Consider the following 21,662-nt stretch of genomic DNA (forward strand, 5'->3'; position numbering starts at 1 on the left):
AGAATCAATGTGAATCAGATTCTCCACCAAATGAGATTCAAACCTCTAAATTTAGCACAACCACAACAACGGTTTATGGTTTATTAACGAAAAATACCATCGCACTAAGAAAAAAGAATTGCGTTAAATTTTACAAATGTTCAAAAGTGATATCACTAGTTAGGGATTGGATTACAATAGCATGTTTACAACTGGGTATAAAAACTCTAAATATCAAATCTAGTGGTTGTAATTTCTAGATAGCATGGCCGGCAAGAAACTATTCTTAAAACGATTAGCAACAAGACGTTGAGAGATGCCGGATCTTTTGCAAACCTTGATCAGTAAAATACTTGTGATAATAAATTGTAGATAGCAAGATTAATCCGTACGGCATTAAAAACAAGACAAAAACAAAACAGCTGGATGTACATGTATTAAAACTGCCCGATCTTTTGGTTTCGGGAAAACAAAGCTTCGGGGACTACAAGAATAAAACACGCAACTACGCTACAATGCGGCTATACAAAAGTTTAAAAATATGAAAAAGTAAAGCTTACAAAGGTTAATAGCTAGATGGATTAAATGCCACTAATGCAGCTTGTCGCGTGTATTTAAACCAAGCGGCTCAAGTATCTTGGCTTTGTCAGTTAAGTTGGCTTCACCGACCTTTTGTAGAGAATCCTGCTCAAAACAGTCCGCCTGACAATGTTAGGCTGTAACGCTGAGTTACATTTTCTTTTCTTCTTTACTTGTCTTGCTCTACAGCTAGAGACGACAACTGCTCTTCTACAACTCAATCTCAACTAACGCTTATTTAGCAACGATCTCGAATGTTCACAGTCAGCGGTCAGTGAAGATCATTGAGCTTTATGTAAGCTCTATCGTAATGACCTGTACACACCTTTGGTTAAATAAATCTACTTTTTAACGAGGGTGATACGTAATAGTCCCTTACAGCAAACAGACCTGTGGCCCTCAGATTCAGGATCAAATAGGAATTTGGGGAGCAGGGATGGTGCAGTGGTGAGAGCACTCGCCTCCCACCAAAGTGGCCCGGGTTCGATTCCCGGACTCGCGTCAGATGTGGGTTGAGTTTGTTGTTGGTTCTCATCCTTACTCCGAAGGGCTTTTTTCTGGGTTCTCCAATTTTCCTCTCTTCTCAAAACCCAACATTTCCAAATTTCCACATCTTTAATCACTATTTTATACGTTGTATCTGTGTTAAACTTGCTGCATATAACTTTTGTTCCATATCATTTGTATACATTAATGATCAGCTAAAGAGGAAGTAAAAACTAAAAAGGATCACGTTTCTGGTTCTTACTTTTCGAAAAATATTCCGGAAATAATGTTACAACGTCATTGTTTATGCTATGCCATAGCACTTAGATTTTCCTAGTGTGTGGTAGCCTTGCTGGGTGCCACTACCACCAGTATCCCCAAGCCTGAGCTGTTTAACTGGAAGACGTGTCTTGTCACTGAGAAGACCACTGTCTTCACGCCATGCATTGTCATTCTTATCACAGTTACAACCATAGGAGTAGACTGCACATGAGTTGGTCATCCCGCATGCGCACTTACCACTTACAGATGATCCACCCCAGTACGTCATCTTAGTAGAATCACGTGACACCCACCACGCAAATCCACCTCCCAACAGCATGGAATTATAACACTCGTACTTGATGAACTGTTCACAGTGTGAAGAGACTCTGGTAAGACTCGCCAGTTGAGACAGACTCGTTCCTGTGTAACGAATATCACGTGAGTAGCTACCTTGCTTGCCCCAACTTCGCCCATTATACACATACGTTCTGCTTTCACTGTTGTGACTGATGACTGTCACGCCAACTCCATTCTTGTCACTCATGTCGCAGTGCACTGTAAATGGTGCCAGACCTCCTGTGCCATCTGGATCAATGACGTAATTTCCGCTTACACTGCTGACGTATTTCTTTATAACAGAACAGGAGGTAACAGTGACTGGAGAATTGATTTTGACTTTAGCTTCTACTGTTGTCAGTGCATTAGTCGCTCTACAGGTGTAATATCCCTCGTGAGATTTCTTGATGTTTTGAAGAACCAGTGTTCCATTCAGTAGAACATTTGAGTCTACAGGAAGAGAAGATTTGCCATCCTTTGTCCAGGTGATTGTAGGTTTGGGGTCACTTTCGGCTACACACGGCAGACGGACAGTTAAACCAATTCCTGGTGTCACCTCCCGAGGAGGGTGGACTTTGAACCGCAGACGAGAAAATATCGTGAGTAGAACCGAGGCTGTTGTTGATCCCAGAATATTCTCTGCCTTACAGATGTATGTTCCCCAGTCCTTCTCTGCCACTTTGTAAATCGTTAGGTTTCCTTGCATAACTTCTGTTCTAACTTTTCGCAAACCACCAAATTGTTTGGACCACGTGATACTCGGCTCCGGCTGACCAGTAGCAGTGCAGGCGAGGGTGATGTTTTTTCCCCACTGTGCCCTAACTTTTGATGACAACAAAATCTGAGGAGCGACTGTCAAAAAAAATACAACATAAAAACATTTAACGCAGAATGTAGTATAATCAGATCATGATAAGGTAAAGGCCCTGGAAACACACGAATAGCGAGAAAATTGCTACAAATAAAAAAAATCCGATTTATCTGACGCAGTGATTAGTGTACCCGTTGTCACAGTAATTGTATAACAATTACTGAGTTTGCAAAACCAGTTGATCGAGAAACGGCGCTTGGGAAGGCAATGCGGGCTTACAGAAATGACTCAAATAAGTTTAAAACATACTGAATAACTTACATTGAACAGTTAGTTTTGCTGTGGCGTTGACTCTTCCAAACACGTTGTCAGCTCTACAGCTGTAAACTCCGTCGTCTCCAGGTCTAACGTCCTTCACAATCAGGGCGCCACTGGGCTCAATCACGTGACGTCCAGCCGGAAGAGAAGAATTCACCTTAGACCACGTGACCTTTGGAGGTGGATTACCATCTGCTGTACATTTCAAGATGGCTGTTTGACTTTCATCGGCTGTCGTTCCAACTGGACGCTGCACCAGAGCAGGAGCCGAGATAGACTGGCCCGGCTCACCTTTGGCGCCTTTCATCCCCAGTGGGCCCCTTGGTCCCACGGGACCAGGTTCACCCGGCGCTCCGAGATCCCCTTTTATACCCATTGTTCCTTGAGGCCCAACTGGTCCATGTTTCCCAGGGGGACCTGGTCTTCCCCGTCGTCCCGCGTGACCCTTTGGTCCTGGGCGGCAGAGCGTTCCATCTCTGGCACAGATTTGGTTTTGCAGCAGAAGAAGCTCTTGTTTGATCAGCAGTTTTACTTCAAAAGCTGTTTGGACAGATTGCTGTGAATCATCGGGTGAAGCGCGTTTTTGTCTTGACCAGATGGCTTTATCACCTTGAAAATTTAAAAAATTAATATGAAAAGTTGTAAACGAACTTATGATACGGAAAGAGATAAGAATGATAAAATGATAAATGTTTACTAAAAACCGAGTCAAGGTTCAAATATTTGTCACGCTGTCTTGGCTGAGAGCAACAATTCTCCGAGTTCTTTTTTGAGGTAGATAGAGAAAGCTTTAATTTTGACTTAAATTTTATTTTTTGCATAACTGTCTGAAATAAACTAAGTTTAAAGACAGACAAGAGTGCCGATACATTGTGAAATTAAAATGTTTTGAAAAATGCCAACAACAGGAACGAAACGTACCTCTTGTCTCCCGCCAATGACCTTGTGAATGGCTGCCTTGATCATCTTTCCATTTTCCATAATTCTGCTGTACTTTACGAAGGATTTGTGTCTCTAACTGATCACATGTTGTTACTGAGTGTGATATCAGTCGATGATGTTCTTGTATTCTGAGTTCCACGTGAATAAGTGCGATACAACACACAACAGACAACAGCAAGCCAGGCATGGAACACAAGCTGCGGAATCTGTCTGTACGCTTCTCTTCTTGATCTTGTTTTTGCATTGTTGTAGCGACTGCCACGGCAGACTTCGCAATTGAAATTTTTTCAGAGGACCTTTATGTCTTCTTTGACAGCCTGTAGAGCTGTTCTCTGTGGTGTAGTTCGTGCTTAGGATATGTTAGTCCTTTCCTTTCGCGGAAGGTTCGCTGTTTAACTTCTAAGAATCCACAATATATCAGATCGTGTTTTTGCTTGTTCTGTAGATTCAGAGGCACAGGGAGTATATCATTTTACTGAGGTCAAACGAGTTCACTAAGAAAGAAAACAACTGTCAGATTACGCTTTTATCACGTGAATGTAAAATATCTGTTGAAATACAAAGGTAATTTGTCATTTATAAACGGTGATATCCCATTCAGTAGTTTGAAGGGTTAATGACCGATGCTGTTTATTCCCTTTACAGTATTTGGAAAAGGACATCTATCTGACAATTTTTTAGTTTTAGTTTCTGTTTGTCGTGTCTGCAAACGGTTGTTCTTACTTTTAAGTCTGTGGATGAAATCCTAAAAAAATTGCCCGCCTACGCTGTATTTTTCTGTAGTACTGGGCCCAGTTGTTCGAAAGCCGATTAACGCTAATCCCCAATTAAAAGTTGAACGAAGTTTCCAGCTCGCTTGTTAAAATTGCTTTTAAAATCTAATTTTAAGCTAATGATAAAGACAAGTCTAAAGTCAAAACTGAGGGACAAAATCTTTGGAAGAATCTTTGATTATTAGTCATTAAACTCGAATCAAACTTCACTTTAATCCAGGACTTTCCTAATCGGGCTTTGAACAAATGGGCCCTGGCTCTTACTACTAAGTCTGTTGAAATAATCCTAATTTGAAAACCTGGATCATTGGAAAATGTAATTTCAGGGTTTTGATTGCTCTATCAGCCATGCTATATTTAGTAAATAGACCCCTTCTGGCAGTTGGTATATTGGAAAGGCTGAGAGCTTGTCCGAAAAATAATTAAAAATAACAGGAGCCTATTACAGGATAAAGGGCTCCTGAAAATAATTAAAAATATTTTCTGCGCGTTCTCATTGGACAAACCACGTCACGTGGTATGAAGTCACACGGCCGTTATCAGACGGTGCAGTCAACTGCTTTGATAACAGTCTCCCATATTGTTTTTGACGAAAAAAAGAAAGAAATACAATCACAGTTAAATAACATCTAGCAAACTCGTTATCTTGCATTAGTTTGGCTCCAATCACGCCGTGGCCATCACTGGCTCTTTTGTCTTTTCTACAGTAAAACACGCGCCTTTCAGTGAATTACTGAATCAAAGGGTCATATGAGCCATTAAACCATGCCGGCTGAGAAATAATGGTCATTGCCGTTAAAATCGTCTTGTGGTCGTTCTTGCAAAATGAAATCTTCAAGACATAGCAAATTTTTTGCTTGTTTTAATACTTTTTAATAAAACTGTTATTACACTTGAGCTTGTTGGATATTAAATGATTACACTCAACTCAACGCTATTCGCTTCATTGGCTATATATAAACTCATGTCCAACGCGCTGGTGGAATAATTGTTAAATAGTGATCATTCATTAAAAGCTTTTGACCAGTACTCAGGTCTATTTAATAAAACGTTTACACTGTAGTTTACAAGCTGCATAAATAATTTAAATACCAGTTCATCAATAATCATTGTTACAGACTTCTAACAGTGTTTCTTGTTCTCGTTTTCTGTATGACCCTGTAATAACAAGGGTAAACGCTCTATTATCGAATCTCTTTACGGTGGCCAATTTACCTTTAGTTATCAACTCTGTTGATAAACCAAACATTCGTTTCTTCTCCCCACCGACGCAGCACCACAGTTTCTTTACAAACCCCAGTCCTTTCTGTGGTGCGGTTTGTTATGCTATGCGTAGGTGGCTATAAGTTTTGGATCTGTGGATTGCGTTGTCTGTAGTGTTGTGATTGTTAATATCTGTTGTTTTCTTAACAGTTCAGCTCTGATGGTGAAGACATCAAGACTGTAACCATGATATTTTTTCAGCTGCTTCTAAAAGTGGCCAATCACGCCGCATTATTGGCGCCCACTGTTAAACAAGCACTGGACCAACAAGAAAAGGTAGGCTCCAGCGGTCAAACAAAAAAGGCAGCTTACAATTGATTTACAGACATTTTGGCTTTAAATCGCTGATACAGCGCAATTCAATCTCAGTCCTATCTAAAGTGCGCGGCACAAACAGTTATTGACCTAGCTGGCGTGCAGTAGTACAGCTGCGTAGTAACGTGACTGTAACTTTCCTTTTCTTCTTTTTAGAATCCTGAGGAGTTCGTTATACGCATGCGAACAAACACATTGTTGGACCAAGTGAAGCGGAAATCATATCTCAAAAAAGGCTTTAGAGGATGCTCTTGAGATACAGTAAAGCTTCAAACAAACATTCCCCAGAAATTCTCCTCATCAAATACACTAAAGTCTGATTTTCGTGAAAATACCCGATGGTCGGTCAAGTCGTTAAATCCATCCGGCTAAGAAGATGGCTAAGATATTGGATGGCATTGTCGGAGATAATCGGTGATTGATAAAATACAGGCGTTACAAACGTTGTGAACCTTTTTTTGAAGAAGCGCGAGAAAGTCCACAATGTTTAGAAAGTTTCAAAAGTTTGGAGGTTCGGTATCGACCGAAACGTAGCCCACTCCTCGTTGTTGTTATAAATGTCTCGCTAATGCATCAGTCAATTCCAGCTGTGCCCATTCCCCCCCCGGGCCAACTTCCCCCCCCCCCCCCCCCCGAATTAGGATATTTTGAATTTAAGCTGGCAAATGCCCCACAGCCGGGACAAAACGTTGTTCAAATGCCCCGGGGTAGGGGCACAAAAATGTTTTGTTTTCTTCCTTTCTCGACTTACTTGCAATAACATCCAAGGTAATTCAGGCCAAATTTAGTCCCAGCTAGGTCTTGTTTCCCGTATTTAGTGCCAAATTGGTCATTCTGGAGCTCTAGCCTCCCATTTGCGTCGTATCTAGACGTATTCTAGAAAACACATACTGAATTTTACAATGAATTGGTCATTAGAAGAAGCGAAAATGTTATATGGTAAAAAAATTGGGGTGGTCAAATGCCCCGGGGTAATTGGGTGGAAGGCTAATGCCCGACCCCCGGGATGGACAGTGCGGAAAAATGCCCCACTATTGCCCGGGGGGATAAGCACAGCTGGAATTAACTGATGCGTAAAATGCCATTTCCGAGTTGCTTTGAACGTCATTACGAAAGTAAGGCTAAGTACAAAGCTTTTCATGTGAAAAGTAGTTTTGTTTGCCTATGAATGAAAACTATTTTTCACAATAAAAAGTATCCACGAAGCCTCGGTTTCATAACGAAGTTCAAAGCAACTCGTCAATGGCGTATTTGTTTTGTCACAGACAACCTATGAAAGTGATGACCTTGGTGAGAGCTCTCGGGACACCAAACCAAAAGAGAAACCAAGAGACCAACCAGAAGTTGAAGGAGAAGGAGAAATTGCTAATCCACCGTCACTGAATCGGTGAGACACTACCGCTACAGAGCCTTTGGGTTAAGGTTGTTGAAGGAAAGAGAAACTGAATGCCGAAAAACTTGAACTGTCAAGTGTCTTAAATGCAATTGGCCAAGGTTGTAGCTATGTTAAATGGTTCACTTAGCTGATCGGAGCAATGAAAAACAAGCAGTCAAACCTTCAAAATATAAAAGACCATAATCAGGTGTAGGCCATCATTTGTGCCTCAATCCAATATAGAGAGTTTTAACTTGACTGTCAAGTGTGTATACAAACTGAGTTGTAAACTAACAAGCTTTTTTTTATCAAAATGGCCCATTTTCACATCACAGTGTGCTACACATTTCTCTCCCAATAATCTTTTACAAATATAGCGCCTGATTTTGGACAATCTGTGTTTTCTACCGTTTATGTTAATAGCCAATTTATTGTTTTTTTTCGTGCGATCAAACTCGCGAAAATAGCGACGCAAACGAAATTGAAGTCGTTGGCTTACGCTTTTGGCTTAAGTATGCAGAATGTCGAACAAAATACATCAGAAAAATAAGGAGACTCAACAGAACAAGAGTCTTTACTGTTTCGCGCTGGTATGGGTTAGTACCCAGGGCAACTCGGTCGATTTCTTTGAAATTATTAAAGCAACAAGAGTAGTACTACGTCACTCTTGATAAGATGCCAGTCAATCACAAGTTTGATACTCAGTGTTTTGTTAGATTGTCACAAAGTGTCCTCTTAACTCCAAGCTACTCCATTATCCCACAAGAAAGAGAAAATATGTAGCAAATTTACCTGTTTAAATAAAGAACAGGAGTGGTCAACCAAACGGGTTTTTCTACAACTTTTCAGGTCATTGAAAACTGACCGTGACGTCACCATTGAAAGAATTGGTAGTAGGACCGTTTTTATTGGGTCAACCACTCGGGTTTTCTTCGGAAATAGATCTTGCCAAAGCTTTCGTCGCAAATAGCGTTACTGAAAGGTGGGAGATGTTAAAGGGCTTTTACGTGGACAAAAATCCGGTTTTATCTGGTGTGTCCTGTTTACAGCTGGATCAGTGAGGTCTGCGGTCGCCGCAGACAACGAAAGACAAGATTTAAAGCGTGCTTAGCGGTTATTGGAGCAAACTCAGTCGAGCAGACGAAAGCCATGAAGTACGCAAGAAGTCTAAAAGAAATTTGAAGAAGCATAGAACGAAGGTGAAATTACCCGGGAAAGATACGACTTGTGAAGCAAATCTTGATAGACGTGAAATTCATCGGCTAGACGATGATGATTTGCACGTTAGAAATCAGGGCTGAATTGCTCGAAGCATGGTTAGCGCTAACCATTGGTTAAGAGGTGTTAAAACCTATAGGTTGTTGTGGTATTTAACCTGGGTTAGCGCTTACCATGCTTCGAGCAACTGGGCCCAGAATATTTCGACATCTGCTTATCAAGAAAAACAAGAAGCAAGTTTGAAGAAAAGTACTCATGTGATTGAAACCGAAGATCCTTTCAACGCTCTGAACAGAATCGAAGATGGTGTTAGTGATGTAAATTCGAGAAACTGTAGAATTGAAGCGAAGGACTGTCAACTTAATCAAAGAAATCAACTGCAAGCAGAAGACGAAAACTGTAGTTCATCAGCGTGGGAATGGAACAGGGGATACGCGGTTGAATTTCATGATTCATCCGCTGATGATAATTCGGTTTTTTCTGTGTCACTTTTGGACGAATTTTGGTCAAATAGTTCTCGTAGAGGTTTTGGGAAAAGTGAGAAAATGGATAAAACTGTGAAGAAAGTAAAAAGTTGTAGCGATAAAAAGCAATACAAGCAGATGGACAAGACAGACAAGAAAGATACTATCAAAGAGAAGAAACCTACCTCTGTTCTAGATGAGTTCATTTAGGTCTTAAAGGGGAAGTATCACGCAAATTTGCTGGTATTTCAAAACCCAAAAATGTTCGTCTGTCAGCAGAAACAAGGAAATAATTGTCAAGTTTGTTATAAATTATGACCCCAGTACAATAAAACTGTCAATTAGTGCCTCTAGCCTGAAACAGAAAAGGTCGTTCCGGATTGAAACTTGAAAAATATTAGACTAATGTTTTTCAAGTTTTCGCATTTTTGTTTCCAAAATGCGCTAGAACAGATCACGAGTTGTTCCTTTCAAGAATTGACTTGATTTCTTTCCTCTCGTCATTCTAGAATTATTTGGCTGCTGATTGGAGGTCTTATTTCATCATTTTTAACAAAAGATATCAAAAACCCCATGATACTTCCCCTTTAAAGTGCGTTCTTTTAGGAACTGATATTCTGTGTATTTTGTTATTCATTAACCGGAATAAGAATATCCACAGTTTTCCCAAAAGAATGCGCCCTTTATCTACCCCGGTTACGTCCTGGATATCAGCAAAAAGGGGCGGAATAAGTAAAGTGGGCGATGTAGGAAACCCGCTTTACTACTGGTGGGGTAGGGGGCAATTATTTTAGGGAGGGGTATGAGGAGAAGGGCGGTACTTGCTGCACGGGATGTGTGATTGTAGGAACCGTGTTAAAACGCTATCAGTCAGACTATAACAAATGCGTCCATGTTAAGAGATGGGAGACTTAGATGGCTGTATCAGTGAATCACCAAATTATTGTTTGTGTAATAACGTGGTTTATTTTTTTCTAATTTTTCTTGGTTGTTGTACAGGCGGTATCCTGACAATCCTACAATCTGATTGGTTCCGTGAGCGGGAAGAATTTTCTATCTCTTGATCACCGTCACGGTAACCAAGAACGGGAGCCAGACTCACCGTTTTCTTGGCTATAAATCACCAATTTGCCAAATTCTCGAAGCAGAAACTTCGAAAAAATGTACTGTTATTCGCATTTTTTTGAACTATTTTTTTTTAATTGAAACACAGGGACAATATGCGCAAAATAAAAATTATGAATCTCCCAGTTTAACTTAGGTCGGTCCGAATGTGAAAAAACTTTGGCCAATTTTTTTTTCTATGCGGACCTCCCGGCCGGTAAATAAGCTGTATTTACTAACAGAAATATGTCGATGAAATACAAAAGCGTCCATCGCAAAGGAAATAAGCTGGAAGCACCGTCAGTGTGACTCAGGTTTGACCAGAGTTTGAGACCTTACAGTGCTTTAGTTTTTACAGTGTTATAGAAACTGTAATGAAGTAGAGCCTGTTGAGAGTAAACCCTCATGTCACATGGTGTATGAAGATTACTTTGGTTGGTGTTGAAGTATGTTTATGTCAAGATTTTATTCTACTAATACGACGCTGAAGCAAATTTAGCAACCTAGTGCAATAAGAAAGACCGAGTCTTTCTGTTGTTTGGCTCTTTTAGGGTAAGTTTAAGTTTATTAAAACTCTCTCTGGCAGTTGAAAAGAACTGAATTAACGAGCTAAATTTACAAGAGATAATGAAATAAATAAACTTATCTAATAATACTAACAACTAACCATTTGAAATATTTAAATGTAAAAAATTCCTTCGCTCTGCTGGTTCTGCATTTAATTAAGTTTTTGAACAAGTAAAATTGCTGCGGGGTTGTCCTTAAATCATAATGGCAGCTATTAACAACGGGTTTCGTGGACCAGGGGGTGATCGCTTTGCTTCATTTCATCCATATACTTAAAACACAAGTACTCTCTCCTATCAGCCATTGATGTTAATTGAGCCAGCTGGAGGGCCTCTGTGTAAGTCTCAGCCTCAGGGAAAATTATTTTAAGCGCTCTTTTTTGGACTGTCTCGATTACATCAGACAATTAACCCGGAATAGACTGCCACACTGGTACTGCATATTCCAGGACTGGTTTTCAATTAACAATCCTTTCTACAAAATTGTTGGTCAAGTGAATCAGTGTAAAACCCTATCACAGTGTTTGTTTTAATGAGCCAAAGTTTTGAGGTTTGTTGCCCTGATATTGCTATAACAAAGTTTAAAACTACTGTTACTGACTGCTAAACAATAACAAGCTTTTAGAATGATGTATTATTCAGTAAATGACACAGGCAAACTCGGAAAAAGAAATCCCAAGTGCTCCTATCAGGAGTCGAACCTAAGACCTTCCGATTACTACTTCGATGGCTAATCGGAAGGTCTTAGGTTCGACTCCTGATAAGAGCACTCGGAATTTCTTTTTCCGTGTTTGCCTGTGTCATTACTGAATAATACATCATTCTCATTTGTTCACAAGGCTTAAAATATTACATCACATTTCCTTTCATATATTGCGAATAAAAAACTTTATTTACCACATTTCGCTTAAAAATCCTTGAGTATTATTAAAAAATCGGCCTTATAGTCAAGTTAAAAAAAACACAAGAAACACACCTAAGGAACTTTAAATACATATTAAAACCTACCAACACTTAGAACACAACTGAAAAGGTAGAATTATGTAGAATTAAATTAAAGCCGCACAGCTCAAGGAAAAATAATCCCTTTTGTCTTTCTGTGTTACATATGAGAATGCCACAATTGTATCTTACACTTGGATCTAAGTCAGTTAATCTGATTCAGTTTTCAACTGAGTCAGTCAATCGCTTACACAGAGTAGCTTCTATTCTTGATTAACAAAACTATTTTAAGCTTAGCATATACATTGCATTCCCATCGGCCCTGTAGTTTTTTGGTAAAAACTCATTCTAGACAAGAAGGCAAGCGCTACTTAATAACTGTCATTTGAGTGATTGCACGTAAGCATTTTATCCAAGTTAGGGAGAATTACTCACGGGAATCACATCATAGAATTTAAAGTAAAAAGGGTTGACTTTCTGTCAGCATTTTTTTAATTTTTTAATTTTGTTGTTTTTGGTTTGGTCATTACGTTTTATCTTCACTGTTCATTCTATGCCATAGCACTTCAATTTTCCTAGTGTGTGGTAACCTTGCTCGGAGCCACCGCCAGTATCCCCAAACCTGAGCTGTTTAACTGGAAGACGTGTCTTGTCAGTGAGGAGACCGCTGTCTTCACGCCATGCATACTCATCCTTATCACAGTTACAACCATGGCGGGAGTCTACACATGACTTGGTCATCCCGCATGCGCACTTACCACTACCAGATGCTCCGCCCCAGTACGTCATCTTAGTAGAATCACGTGACACCCACCATCCATACGGATTGTTGTTGTAAAGTAAAACCGAATCAAGACACTCGTACTTGATGAACTGTTCACAGTGTGAAGAGACTCTGGTGAGACTCGCCAGTTGAGACAGACTCGCTCCGGTGTAACGAATATCACGTGAGTAGCTACCTTGACGCCCATATCCTTTTACGTACGTCCTGCTTTCACTGTTGTGACTGATGACTGTCACGCCAACTCCATGCTTGTCAGTCATGTCGCAGTACACTGTAAATGGTGCCAGACCTCCTGTGCCATCTGGATCAATGACGTAATTTCCGCTTACACTGCTGACGTATTTCATTATCACAGAACAGGAAGCGGCATTAACTGGGAAATTGATTTTGACTTTAGCTTCTACTGTTATCAGTGCGTTAGTCGCTCTACAGGTTTAATACCCATCGTGAGATTTCTTGATGTTTTGAAGAACCAGTGTGCCAATTGATAAAACATGCGAGTCTACAGGAAGTGAAAACTTGCCATCCATTGTCCAGTTTATTGTAGTTCTCAGGTCACTCTCGGCCACACACGGCAGATGGACAGTTGAACCAATCACAGGAGTCACTTCTTTCGGTGGATGGAATTTGAATCGGAGACGAGAAAATACCATGAGTTGAGCCAAGGCTGTTGTTGATCCCAGAATATTCTCTGACTTACAGATGTATATTCCACTGTCTTTCTTTTCAACTTTGTAGATTGTTAGGTTTCCTTTTCTTACTTCAGTTCTATCTTTTGGCAAACCACCAACTGTCTTAACCATGTGATACTAGGCTGCGGCTGACCAGCAGCAGTGCAGGCGATGGTGACGTTTTGGTCTTCTTCTGCCAACAGTGCTTTGGATGGCAGCAAAATCTGGGGAGCGACTGTGGAAAGTGGACACAGAACATAGTATGATTAGATTCAGGATAAGGTTGATTCACTGATTAAGGCTTATAACGCACACGCGCTATGCTAAACAAATCAATCCGGTTAATCTGACGCATTTCGGTCAATCGCATCTCAATTTTTCCACAGGTTGCCACATTAATTATACCGCAAGGCTCTTAAAAACCAGATCCTAGAAAATGTCACACAAAACGGAGCTTGGAAAGACAGTACAAGGTTAACAGAATTGACTGAAACGCGACGAAAGCATACTGAACAACTTACATTGAACAGTTAGTTTGGCTCTGGCGTTGACGCTTCCCAACAAGTTTTCAGCTCTGCAGCTGTAAACTCCGTCGTCTCCAGGTCTAACGTCCTTCACAGTCAGAGCGCTACTGGGCTCAATCACATGACGTCCAGCAGGAAGTGATGAATTCAGCTTAGACCACGTGATCTTTGGAGGCGGATTACCATCTGCTGTACATTTCAAGATGGCTGTTTGACTTTCATTGGCTGTCGTTCCAACTGGATGCTGCACCAGAGAAGGAGCTGAGATGGACTGGCCCGGCTCACCTTTGGCGCCTTTCATCGCCGGTGGGCCCCTTGGTCCCGGGGGACCAAGCTCACCCGGCACTCCGAGATCACCTTTTATCCCCATTGGTCCTTGAGGTCCTACTGGTCCATGTTTCCCAGGGGGTCCTTCTGGACCGGGTCTCCCTCGGGCTCCGCGTCTTCCCCGTCGTCCTGCGATTCCCTGTGGTCCTTGGCGGCAGAGTCTTTCATCTCTGGCACAGATTTGGTTTTGCAGCAGACGAAGCTCTTGTTTGATCAACAGTTTTACTTCAGAAGCTGTTTGGACAGATTGTTGTGAATCATCGGGTGAAGCGCGTTTTTGTCTTGACCATATGGCTTTATCACCTTGAAAATTTAAAATTAATTTTAAAAGGTGTAAGCGAACTTATGATACAGAAAGAGATAAAGAATGACAAACTGATAAATGTTTACTAAAAACTGAGCCAAGGTTCAAATATTTGTCACGCTGTCTTGGCTGAGAGCCACAATTCCCGAGTTCCTCTTTGAAGAAGACACAGGCTACAAAGTTTAAATTTTGGCTTACAAATTTTTGCATAAATGTCGGAAGGAAACTGAGTTTAAAGACAGACAAGAATACTGGACCATTGTGAAATTAAATTGTTTTGAAAATGCCAACGACAGGAGCGAAACTTACCTCTTGTTTCCCGCCATTGACCTTGTGAATGGCTGTCTTTGTCATCTTGCCATCTTCCGTAATTCTGCTGTACTTTACGAAGGATTTGTGTCTCTAACTGATCACATGTTGTTACTGAGTGTGATATCAGTCGATGATGTTCTTGTATTCTGAGTTCCACGTGAATAAGTGCGATACAACACACAACAGACAACAGCAAGCCAGACATGGAACAATCTGTCTGTACGCTTCTCTTCTTGATCTTGTTTTTTCATTGTTGTCGCCACCGCAAACTTCAGCTGAAACTTGGCAATCGAAATAAATTCTGATGACTTTTTTTTCTTCTTTGCCGGCCTTCAGACCAGTTCACTGTGGTGTAGTTCGTGCTTAGGATATGTTTGTCCTTTTCTTTCGTGCGAGGTTCACTGATTCACTTTTAAGAATCCACAATATATATCAGATCGTGTTTAGGCTTGTTCTGTTGATTCGCTCTTGCAGGAAGTATATCATTTTACTGAGGTCAAACGAGTTCACTTAGAAAGAAAACAACTGTCGGATCACGCTTTTATCACGTCACTGCATGTAAATTATCTGTTGAAATACAAATGTAATTTGTCATTTATGAACGGTGATATCCCATTCAATAGTTTGAAGGGTTAATGACCGATGCTGTTTATTCCCTTTACAGTATTTTGAAAAGGTCATCCATCTGAAAGCTCTTTAGTTTCAGTTTTTGTTTATCGTGCTGCTAACAGTGGTTCTTACTTTTGAGTCTGTGGATGAAATCCTAAAAATTGACTGCATTGGCGACTCAGCTGTACTTCTCCGTTCTTCTCTCTCTTTTCTGTACCATGACGGCCGAGAAATAATGGTTATTAAATCTTCTTGTGGTCGTTTCTTGAGATCAGCAAGACATAGCAAATTTCTTGGTTGCTTTAAAAAATATAAATTATTGCACTTGAGCTTCTTGGATATGAGATGATTTATATTACGGTCAACGAACTGCTGCATGCTTCATTGGCTATACATAATTACACCATGGCCGAGAAATGATGGCCGTTAAACTGTCTTGTGGTTTTTCTTGCAAAATGAAATCAGAAAGACAGCAATTTTTTTGGCTGTTTTTAATACAACAATTATTGCACTTGAGCTTGTTGTCTATGAGATGATTTAACTACTGTGACCGTGGTTTGGATATGTGATCGTAATTGGCCATAAAATTTTGTCAACTTTAGCCTTGAATTTCTCCAAGACTGAATTATTGATCATTTTAGAAGCCATATCAAACACTCGAAAGTGTGTTTCATGTAAAAATTCTAAAACTATTCACACTTCTTTAGTAATTAGGGGTTAGTTTCAGTGCATTAATTTCCCATGAGACGTATTTTAATAATAATCAAAATGTGAAAATTTTGTTGTTGTTCGTTGTAAGGCATGTTGTGGTGAAGATGGCAGAGTTTTTTGCAGCGAATACCGAAGCCGTTTTCGTTTTCCAAAAACTGGGGGAGAAGAATCAAAGTCGTTGCAAGGGAGCATTCCTAAGTCAACTGCTTACAAAACCAAACGGGCGATAAAAATTTTTCGCGAAGGGCAGATAAATAGAAAAGTTAAAGTTCCTGTACTTGATGCTGGTGGCACTTTTAAAGATTATGGAGATTTTTCCAAAGTTCAGTCCTTGAGTACAGATTTGGCAAATATGGATGCCAACGCTTTAAACTACTGGCTGAGTAAATTTGTCCAGGAGGTTGCGAATAGTGAAGGGAAGGTGTATCCAGCAAGGACCCTTTATGGAATTATCTGTGGCATCCGAAGGCATTTAGATAAAACTGTGGGAAGCGAAGCATTAAATCCTTTAGATGCTTCGGATAAAAGGTAAGAGAGGATATAGAATTTATGCTCAATGCAAGATACTCTTTTCGTCGAAGAGTACAGTTAGAATATAGATTGACCTTTATTCTTATTTTTTTTACTTTTTATTGCAGATTTGTTATTTTTCGTCGTTGTCCTGATGCCTCATGAAGGAGAGTACGCGGCAAGGTGTGAGTTTGTAAACAAAGAAAGAAGAGAAGGAAACTAATTAATTATGATTATTAATTAAACTGAAGTATTGTTTTAGTGTTCAATTTGTTTTGTTTTGATCCATAAATCTTGATTTCCAATGAGAAGACAGATAAAGACCACGCGTGGTTTTGATATGTGATCCATTTAAGCACGTGTGGTTTTCATCTGTGTTTTCATTGGGTATCAAAACTCATGCACGTGACGAATTTAGCCATTTTTTATTGACTATCAAGCTTATAAATTATAAAAGGGGTTATGGAATTTTTTTTTTTTTTTTCAAATTTAAAAAGTTGTTGTTTTTGAAACTTTTTAATTGAGTTTGTCGCGGGCCAGGGCCAATTTTTTTTTTTATGTGGGGAGAGAAACAGCTAAAGGTATGGGGCGAATTTATTGTGAACGAAATGACTTTGAACCAAATACATTTTGTTCGGCTGTTTCAGGTTATTTCTTTCATTGCTGCCGTTTTGGGAAAAACTGGAACAAAAGCTGACATATTCTGCAAATTCATGGATAGAAAAACCAAAGTAAAACAGGTCAGTAAATAAAGATTATCTGTATCCATTTCAACGAGCAAAACAAGCCAAAGGACTCAGCGGTGCTGGGACCTTTTTGTTGAATGGATATTTTTTAGTGTTCATCAGATCATCTTCATAGAGCTTTGGTATTCCTCGCACTTTAGGGATGAAACTTTGATGTATTAATTTCACTCACGAATGTTGGAAGGTGTTAATCTACATGTACTAAATCGGTCGTTAGCCAGTGTGATGAAGGGCCGGTTTACACCACACGGAAGCCTTCTGTCATTTCTTAACTTCTGTATAAACTACTGCAATTGCTGAATTTTCGGGCATTTTGCATGCGACCAGATTAGAGCCCACACTATGTTAGAATCGGTATACTAAGCCTGCCTTATACTCACAATCCCTGTGTTCAAGTTTCATCGGAACAAAGTTAAAATCCTGTAAAGGTTAAAAAAAAACACGGTATAATTACGACGGAAATCGGAAACGTTAGCGCAGAGATCCTGAAACTGCCGCCAAAAAACACTATGGCTGTCTAAAAACACTTTTAAAAAAATGATCGCCTATGTTTACGATCCCTTGCAGTTCTCAGCCTAGCCTGGTGTCCTACTTGCGAAGTTAATCAACCATTTCATGCGTTCTTTGAAAGCACTAACGTATTTTTTTTTTTTTTTCTTTCAGAAAGAAGACGTTAGCCGCAAAGAGACCGGCACCTTTGTGATAGTCACTCCAGGCTCTGTGATGTACAACTGGAAGGAAGAATTAGAGACCTGGGGGCATTTTAAGACGGGGCTCTTTCATGGTAACGCCAGAAAGGACACTATAGATAAATAGATAGATAGATACTTTATTATAAACACCATTGCAGCCATAAGCTGAATTACGGGATATTTACAAATTCTAATAATAACAAAGAGAAAATAAGAAAACTATCTACATCTTATAGACGTGGCTAAAAATATAATGACAAAGAGGAAATGAGAAAATATCTACATCTTATAGACATGGCTAAAAATAGCAATTTGGCCCTGGTGACTAATTCACGGGGTTTGCCATTTAGGACTAGGGGTTCAAAATCGTGGTTGCTATTGGGGAATCCAATTCGAAGTTCTTTGCACTTGGCCTCATTCAGTTGGAACCCATCGAGACTCGCTTGTCTCGAAAGGTCATCCACAGCTTCTTGGAGTTTGCTCTCACTACCCTTTGTAACTATTTCGGAACAAGATGTATCATCCACGTATTTCCACATGTCAAATGGTGTGTCCAATTCATTAATCATGACAAGAAATAACCAGGGGCCTAATTTTGTTCCCTGGGGGACACCGGATGGCACAGAGCGCCATTCAGAGTGACAATCCTGAGCAAGTTTAACTCTTTGTTTCCGGTCCATCAGGAAGTCAACGATCCAACCTTTGACTTGACTCGGAATATCATATTTTGTTAGTTTTTGAACAAGAATACTGTGATCGATAAGGTCAAAGGCCTTGCGGAAATCAAGAAGGACTACTCTTGCCGTGGCACCAGAAGACGACTGGATGTAGTACTTACCACTTACGAGACTATGAGAAATCATTTGGTGAGTTATACCACAAAAGCTAATAAGAACAAAAATAGGTAAATAGCCAACTTTGAAAGAAAGTGATGGCCTCGGTCGAGAGTACTGCCCAAGCGATTGTGGGAAAGTTTGGGAGACGTTGGCTATTATTATCGTCCCCCCAAACAATCCCACAATCACTTGGGCAGTTACTCTCGATCCAGGCCATCACTCATTTTCAAAGTGGGCTATAAGTTACGACCCCCAAAGAGAGAGCAACCGAAATATGGAACGCGCGCGAAAATCGCCTCCTAGCGCTTCGTGTCTCCTCGCATGTGCCAATTTTCGCGTGCGCGCGTTTCGTCGGCTTTGCTACCCCAGAGGGAAATAAGAGAATACTCGAAATATAAGACTGTTGACATGAATTTTCTTTTTTGTTCGTGTAATACATGTTTGAAGAAGAAGTATTCTATACATACAAGTAACTGAAGTGAGCAAGGTCGATACTGCGTAGAAAATTTAACACGGCAGCGACATGATAGAGACGAACCCGAGAGTAAAAGATGTAACCGTGGACAGCTGTTTCGAGCTGCTTGGCTCTCGTCAGCACGGTGTAGCAGGAAGAAGTAGAGTGTTCAACTAACGTGAGGTCAGTTGTCTACTAAACGTGGTGATGACTCCGGATGGACTTAAATTCAGATGTTTACCAACGTCAGAGCTATGGTGTCGTTGTCGTGTTAAGTTTTCCTCACAGTGTCAGCTTTGCCTACTTCAGTTACTTAACCCTTTAAATCCTAGGTGTGTGGTATTTTTTTCAATGACTTTTTGGCAATAAATAGTCTGAGCCACTTAATTTCTCCATAAATGGAGATGAAATAAAAATATCTGCGGTCTTAAGAAACTGTGGGCTCAGGCTAAATTGTCACGTGATGCAAGTGACGGTTGTTGTTTGTTTCGAGCGAGTGCACGAGCACGAATCTGGTAAAATCATCGCTTTATAAGTGTTTTTCGAGCCATTTTCCTCTGCAGAAACCCCCATTCTGGCATCATCAAGCTGGAATGTGGGTAGAGGCAATCCTCTGAAAGAAAACAGAGGTGAGAGGTGATTTCATGCTGACTGAGTCGCCAAACATGCTGTGTAGCAGACATGGAGGCCCACGAGTGAAGTTGCCTCTCTGGCCGTTTTGTGGATGGATTCCAGGACCTGCCAAGGCTATTTGGGCGAGTTTGGAGTAGTAAAATATTCAATGGATTCGAAATTTTGCTGGTGGTACTGGGTGGCTCGACACTTATAAAAAAACTATGAAATGGAAAGAGCAGGAGTTCTACGCTCGCGCTATGGCTGAATTACCCAGAATTCTCTTCGGGCGTAAACGAGGCAACGTGAGATACGCAAGACTGGGTCTGATAAAATGGCTGAAGTATAGCCCTCGGAAAGCGTTGAGAGGAAAACTTCCAGTCAGATACCAAGGTCTGACCTTGAGGTTTGCTGTAAATATAGACTTTTCAATTTTGAACAAATTATTTGGATTAAAATTGACGATAAATAAGTGTAATTTTTGATGTTATTATTTGGCCGAACAATTGGCATTTAGGACTTTGTTGCCAAACGAACGGTGATATGCAGCGAAAATCGGGAGGCGTAGTCGATTTGCTGGGTTTGATGATGGAAATATACATCAGCTGGTGTCATTCACACATTATCATGACGTTGTAGCTTAAGTTAAACAAGAAGCAATTCATAGAAGCCAGAACGGTGTTTTCGACGCATATATGCGTTGTTAGTATGCGAAGGGTTAATATATATCTAATACATCTTCGTCAAACATGTATTATGGGAGCAGTTGCTTGTATGTTTATTTCTGGCTGATTAAATCGTTCACAGATCCTGCGTATACCAACAGCATTTTGGTTCGCGGTCTTTTAACCCATATTTTTAATTATAGACATATGTATCTTTTTTCATTTATTTTCGCTCCTCGGGATGATCTGAACGGCAAAGTCAAATGGTTGGCGATAATCATGGATGAAGTTCATCGTCTCAAAGATCGCAAAGCTCAGATAACTATCGCCGCTAAAGCTCTTAGTGTCAAGAGAAGGTGATAAATAAATCCTTTAATGTAGACCGGTTGTATTAAATGATTGTTTTAGTTGCACGTGAGCAAAGGCAGCCAACGCGGCTGGCATATGAACTCCGGCTTTTGTAACTATGAAGGCTATATATTCAATTAAAATACCATTTTATACGCTCTAAATTCCCTTAGAAATCCTACAAGTGGCGACTTGTGAGAAAAATAATTTAAATAACAATAACTGCTTTGGATTAATCAAAGCAAAGAAGGTATTTTTTTCCTTCTTTTCTATTTTCGATTTTCTACTCGTACGCTTTCGAGGGCGGTCTATCCAGAATTACACCGCTCTGCAAGAAGCTATTGTCCAGTGAATGCTGTTTCTAAGTCTTGGGATTTTTTTTTGTTACTGTTTTGTAGAATCGTAAGATCCTCAAGATAAAATTGGAAAAATTCTTTCTTCCGATCGACGGACGAAAGACTTGATAGCAAGTCAGTTGCCTAGCAAAGGTACGTTCATTACAGCTAAGGTGGCCTTCAAACGTGATTGTCGAAGTTTAGGTTTACTTTTCTCTCTTTCCAGATGAGTTGGTGGTGTTTTGTCCGCTGACGTCATTCCAAAAAGACGTGTACCAGACTTTCCTTCAGAACCCGGATGTGGAATCGATCAGAAAAAAGAACTTTCCCTGTAACTGTGGCAGTGGGGTGGACAGGGGCAAATGTTGTTACATGGTAAGTACAGTAGAATAAAAATAATGTGAAGCGGATTGTCCACCAAATGAAATTCAAAACTCTAAATTTGGCACGACCACAGCAACGGTTTATGGTTTATTAACGAAAAATA

General features: G+C 40.2%; 4 protein-coding genes, 2 long non-coding RNA genes and 2 pseudogenes across 6 annotated transcripts in view; 4 read left to right on the forward strand and 4 right to left on the reverse strand.

Moving 5' to 3' along the window:
* Positions 1-67: 67 nt before the first annotated feature.
* Positions 68-21,662, reverse strand: part of LOC146450006 (contactin-associated protein-like 2) — a 96,647-nt gene continuing 75,052 nt past the window's right edge. Inside the window, exon 2 of the mRNA XM_085100903.1 lies at positions 68-1,277. The gene's annotated coding sequence lies outside the window, so the exon portion shown is untranslated. The remainder of the gene's footprint in view (positions 1,278-21,662) is intronic.
* Positions 444-3,376, reverse strand: LOC146450007 (peroxidasin homolog). The gene is made up of 2 exons (XM_085100901.1): positions 2,777-3,376; positions 444-2,496 (listed from the first exon to the last, which is right to left on the reverse strand). The coding sequence occupies exons 1-2, from the start codon at positions 3,147-3,149 to the stop codon at positions 1,349-1,351; spliced, it is 1,521 nt and encodes a 506-aa protein (XP_084957027.1). The 5' UTR covers positions 3,150-3,376; the 3' UTR covers positions 444-1,348.
* Positions 5,789-7,396, forward strand: LOC146450008 (uncharacterized). The gene is made up of 2 exons (XR_014860424.1): positions 5,789-6,027; positions 6,223-7,396. It is a non-coding gene; the product is annotated as an uncharacterized LOC146450008 (long non-coding RNA).
* LOC146450009 (uncharacterized) overlaps positions 10,407-21,662 on the forward strand; it is a 71,187-nt gene continuing 59,931 nt past the window's right edge. The window contains exon 1 of the long non-coding RNA XR_014860425.1: positions 10,407-10,683. This is a non-coding gene — a long non-coding RNA (uncharacterized LOC146450009). The remainder of the gene's footprint in view (positions 10,684-21,662) is intronic.
* LOC146450010 (contactin-associated protein 1-like) lies at positions 11,656-12,929 on the reverse strand. The gene has a single exon (XM_085100902.1). The coding sequence runs from the start codon at positions 12,864-12,866 to the stop codon at positions 12,282-12,284; it is 585 nt and encodes a 194-aa protein (XP_084957028.1). The 5' UTR covers positions 12,867-12,929; the 3' UTR covers positions 11,656-12,281.
* Positions 13,277-14,862, reverse strand: LOC146450011 (uncharacterized). The gene is made up of 3 exons (XM_085100906.1): positions 14,655-14,862; positions 13,712-14,344; positions 13,277-13,425 (listed from the first exon to the last, which is right to left on the reverse strand). The coding sequence occupies exons 1-3, from the start codon at positions 14,860-14,862 to the stop codon at positions 13,277-13,279; spliced, it is 990 nt and encodes a 329-aa protein (XP_084957032.1).
* Positions 14,861-16,714, forward strand: LOC146450012 (uncharacterized; annotated as a pseudogene).
* The window catches only part of LOC146450013 (DNA excision repair protein ERCC-6-like 2), a 28,810-nt pseudogene continuing 24,243 nt past the window's right edge, over positions 17,096-21,662 (forward strand).

The sequence above is a fragment of the Pavona decussata genome, unplaced genomic scaffold (genome assembly GCF_977016875.1).
Source record: "Pavona decussata unplaced genomic scaffold, jaPavDecu1.1 SCAFFOLD_516, whole genome shotgun sequence".
Lineage (NCBI taxonomy): Eukaryota > Metazoa > Cnidaria > Anthozoa > Scleractinia > Agariciidae > Pavona > Pavona decussata.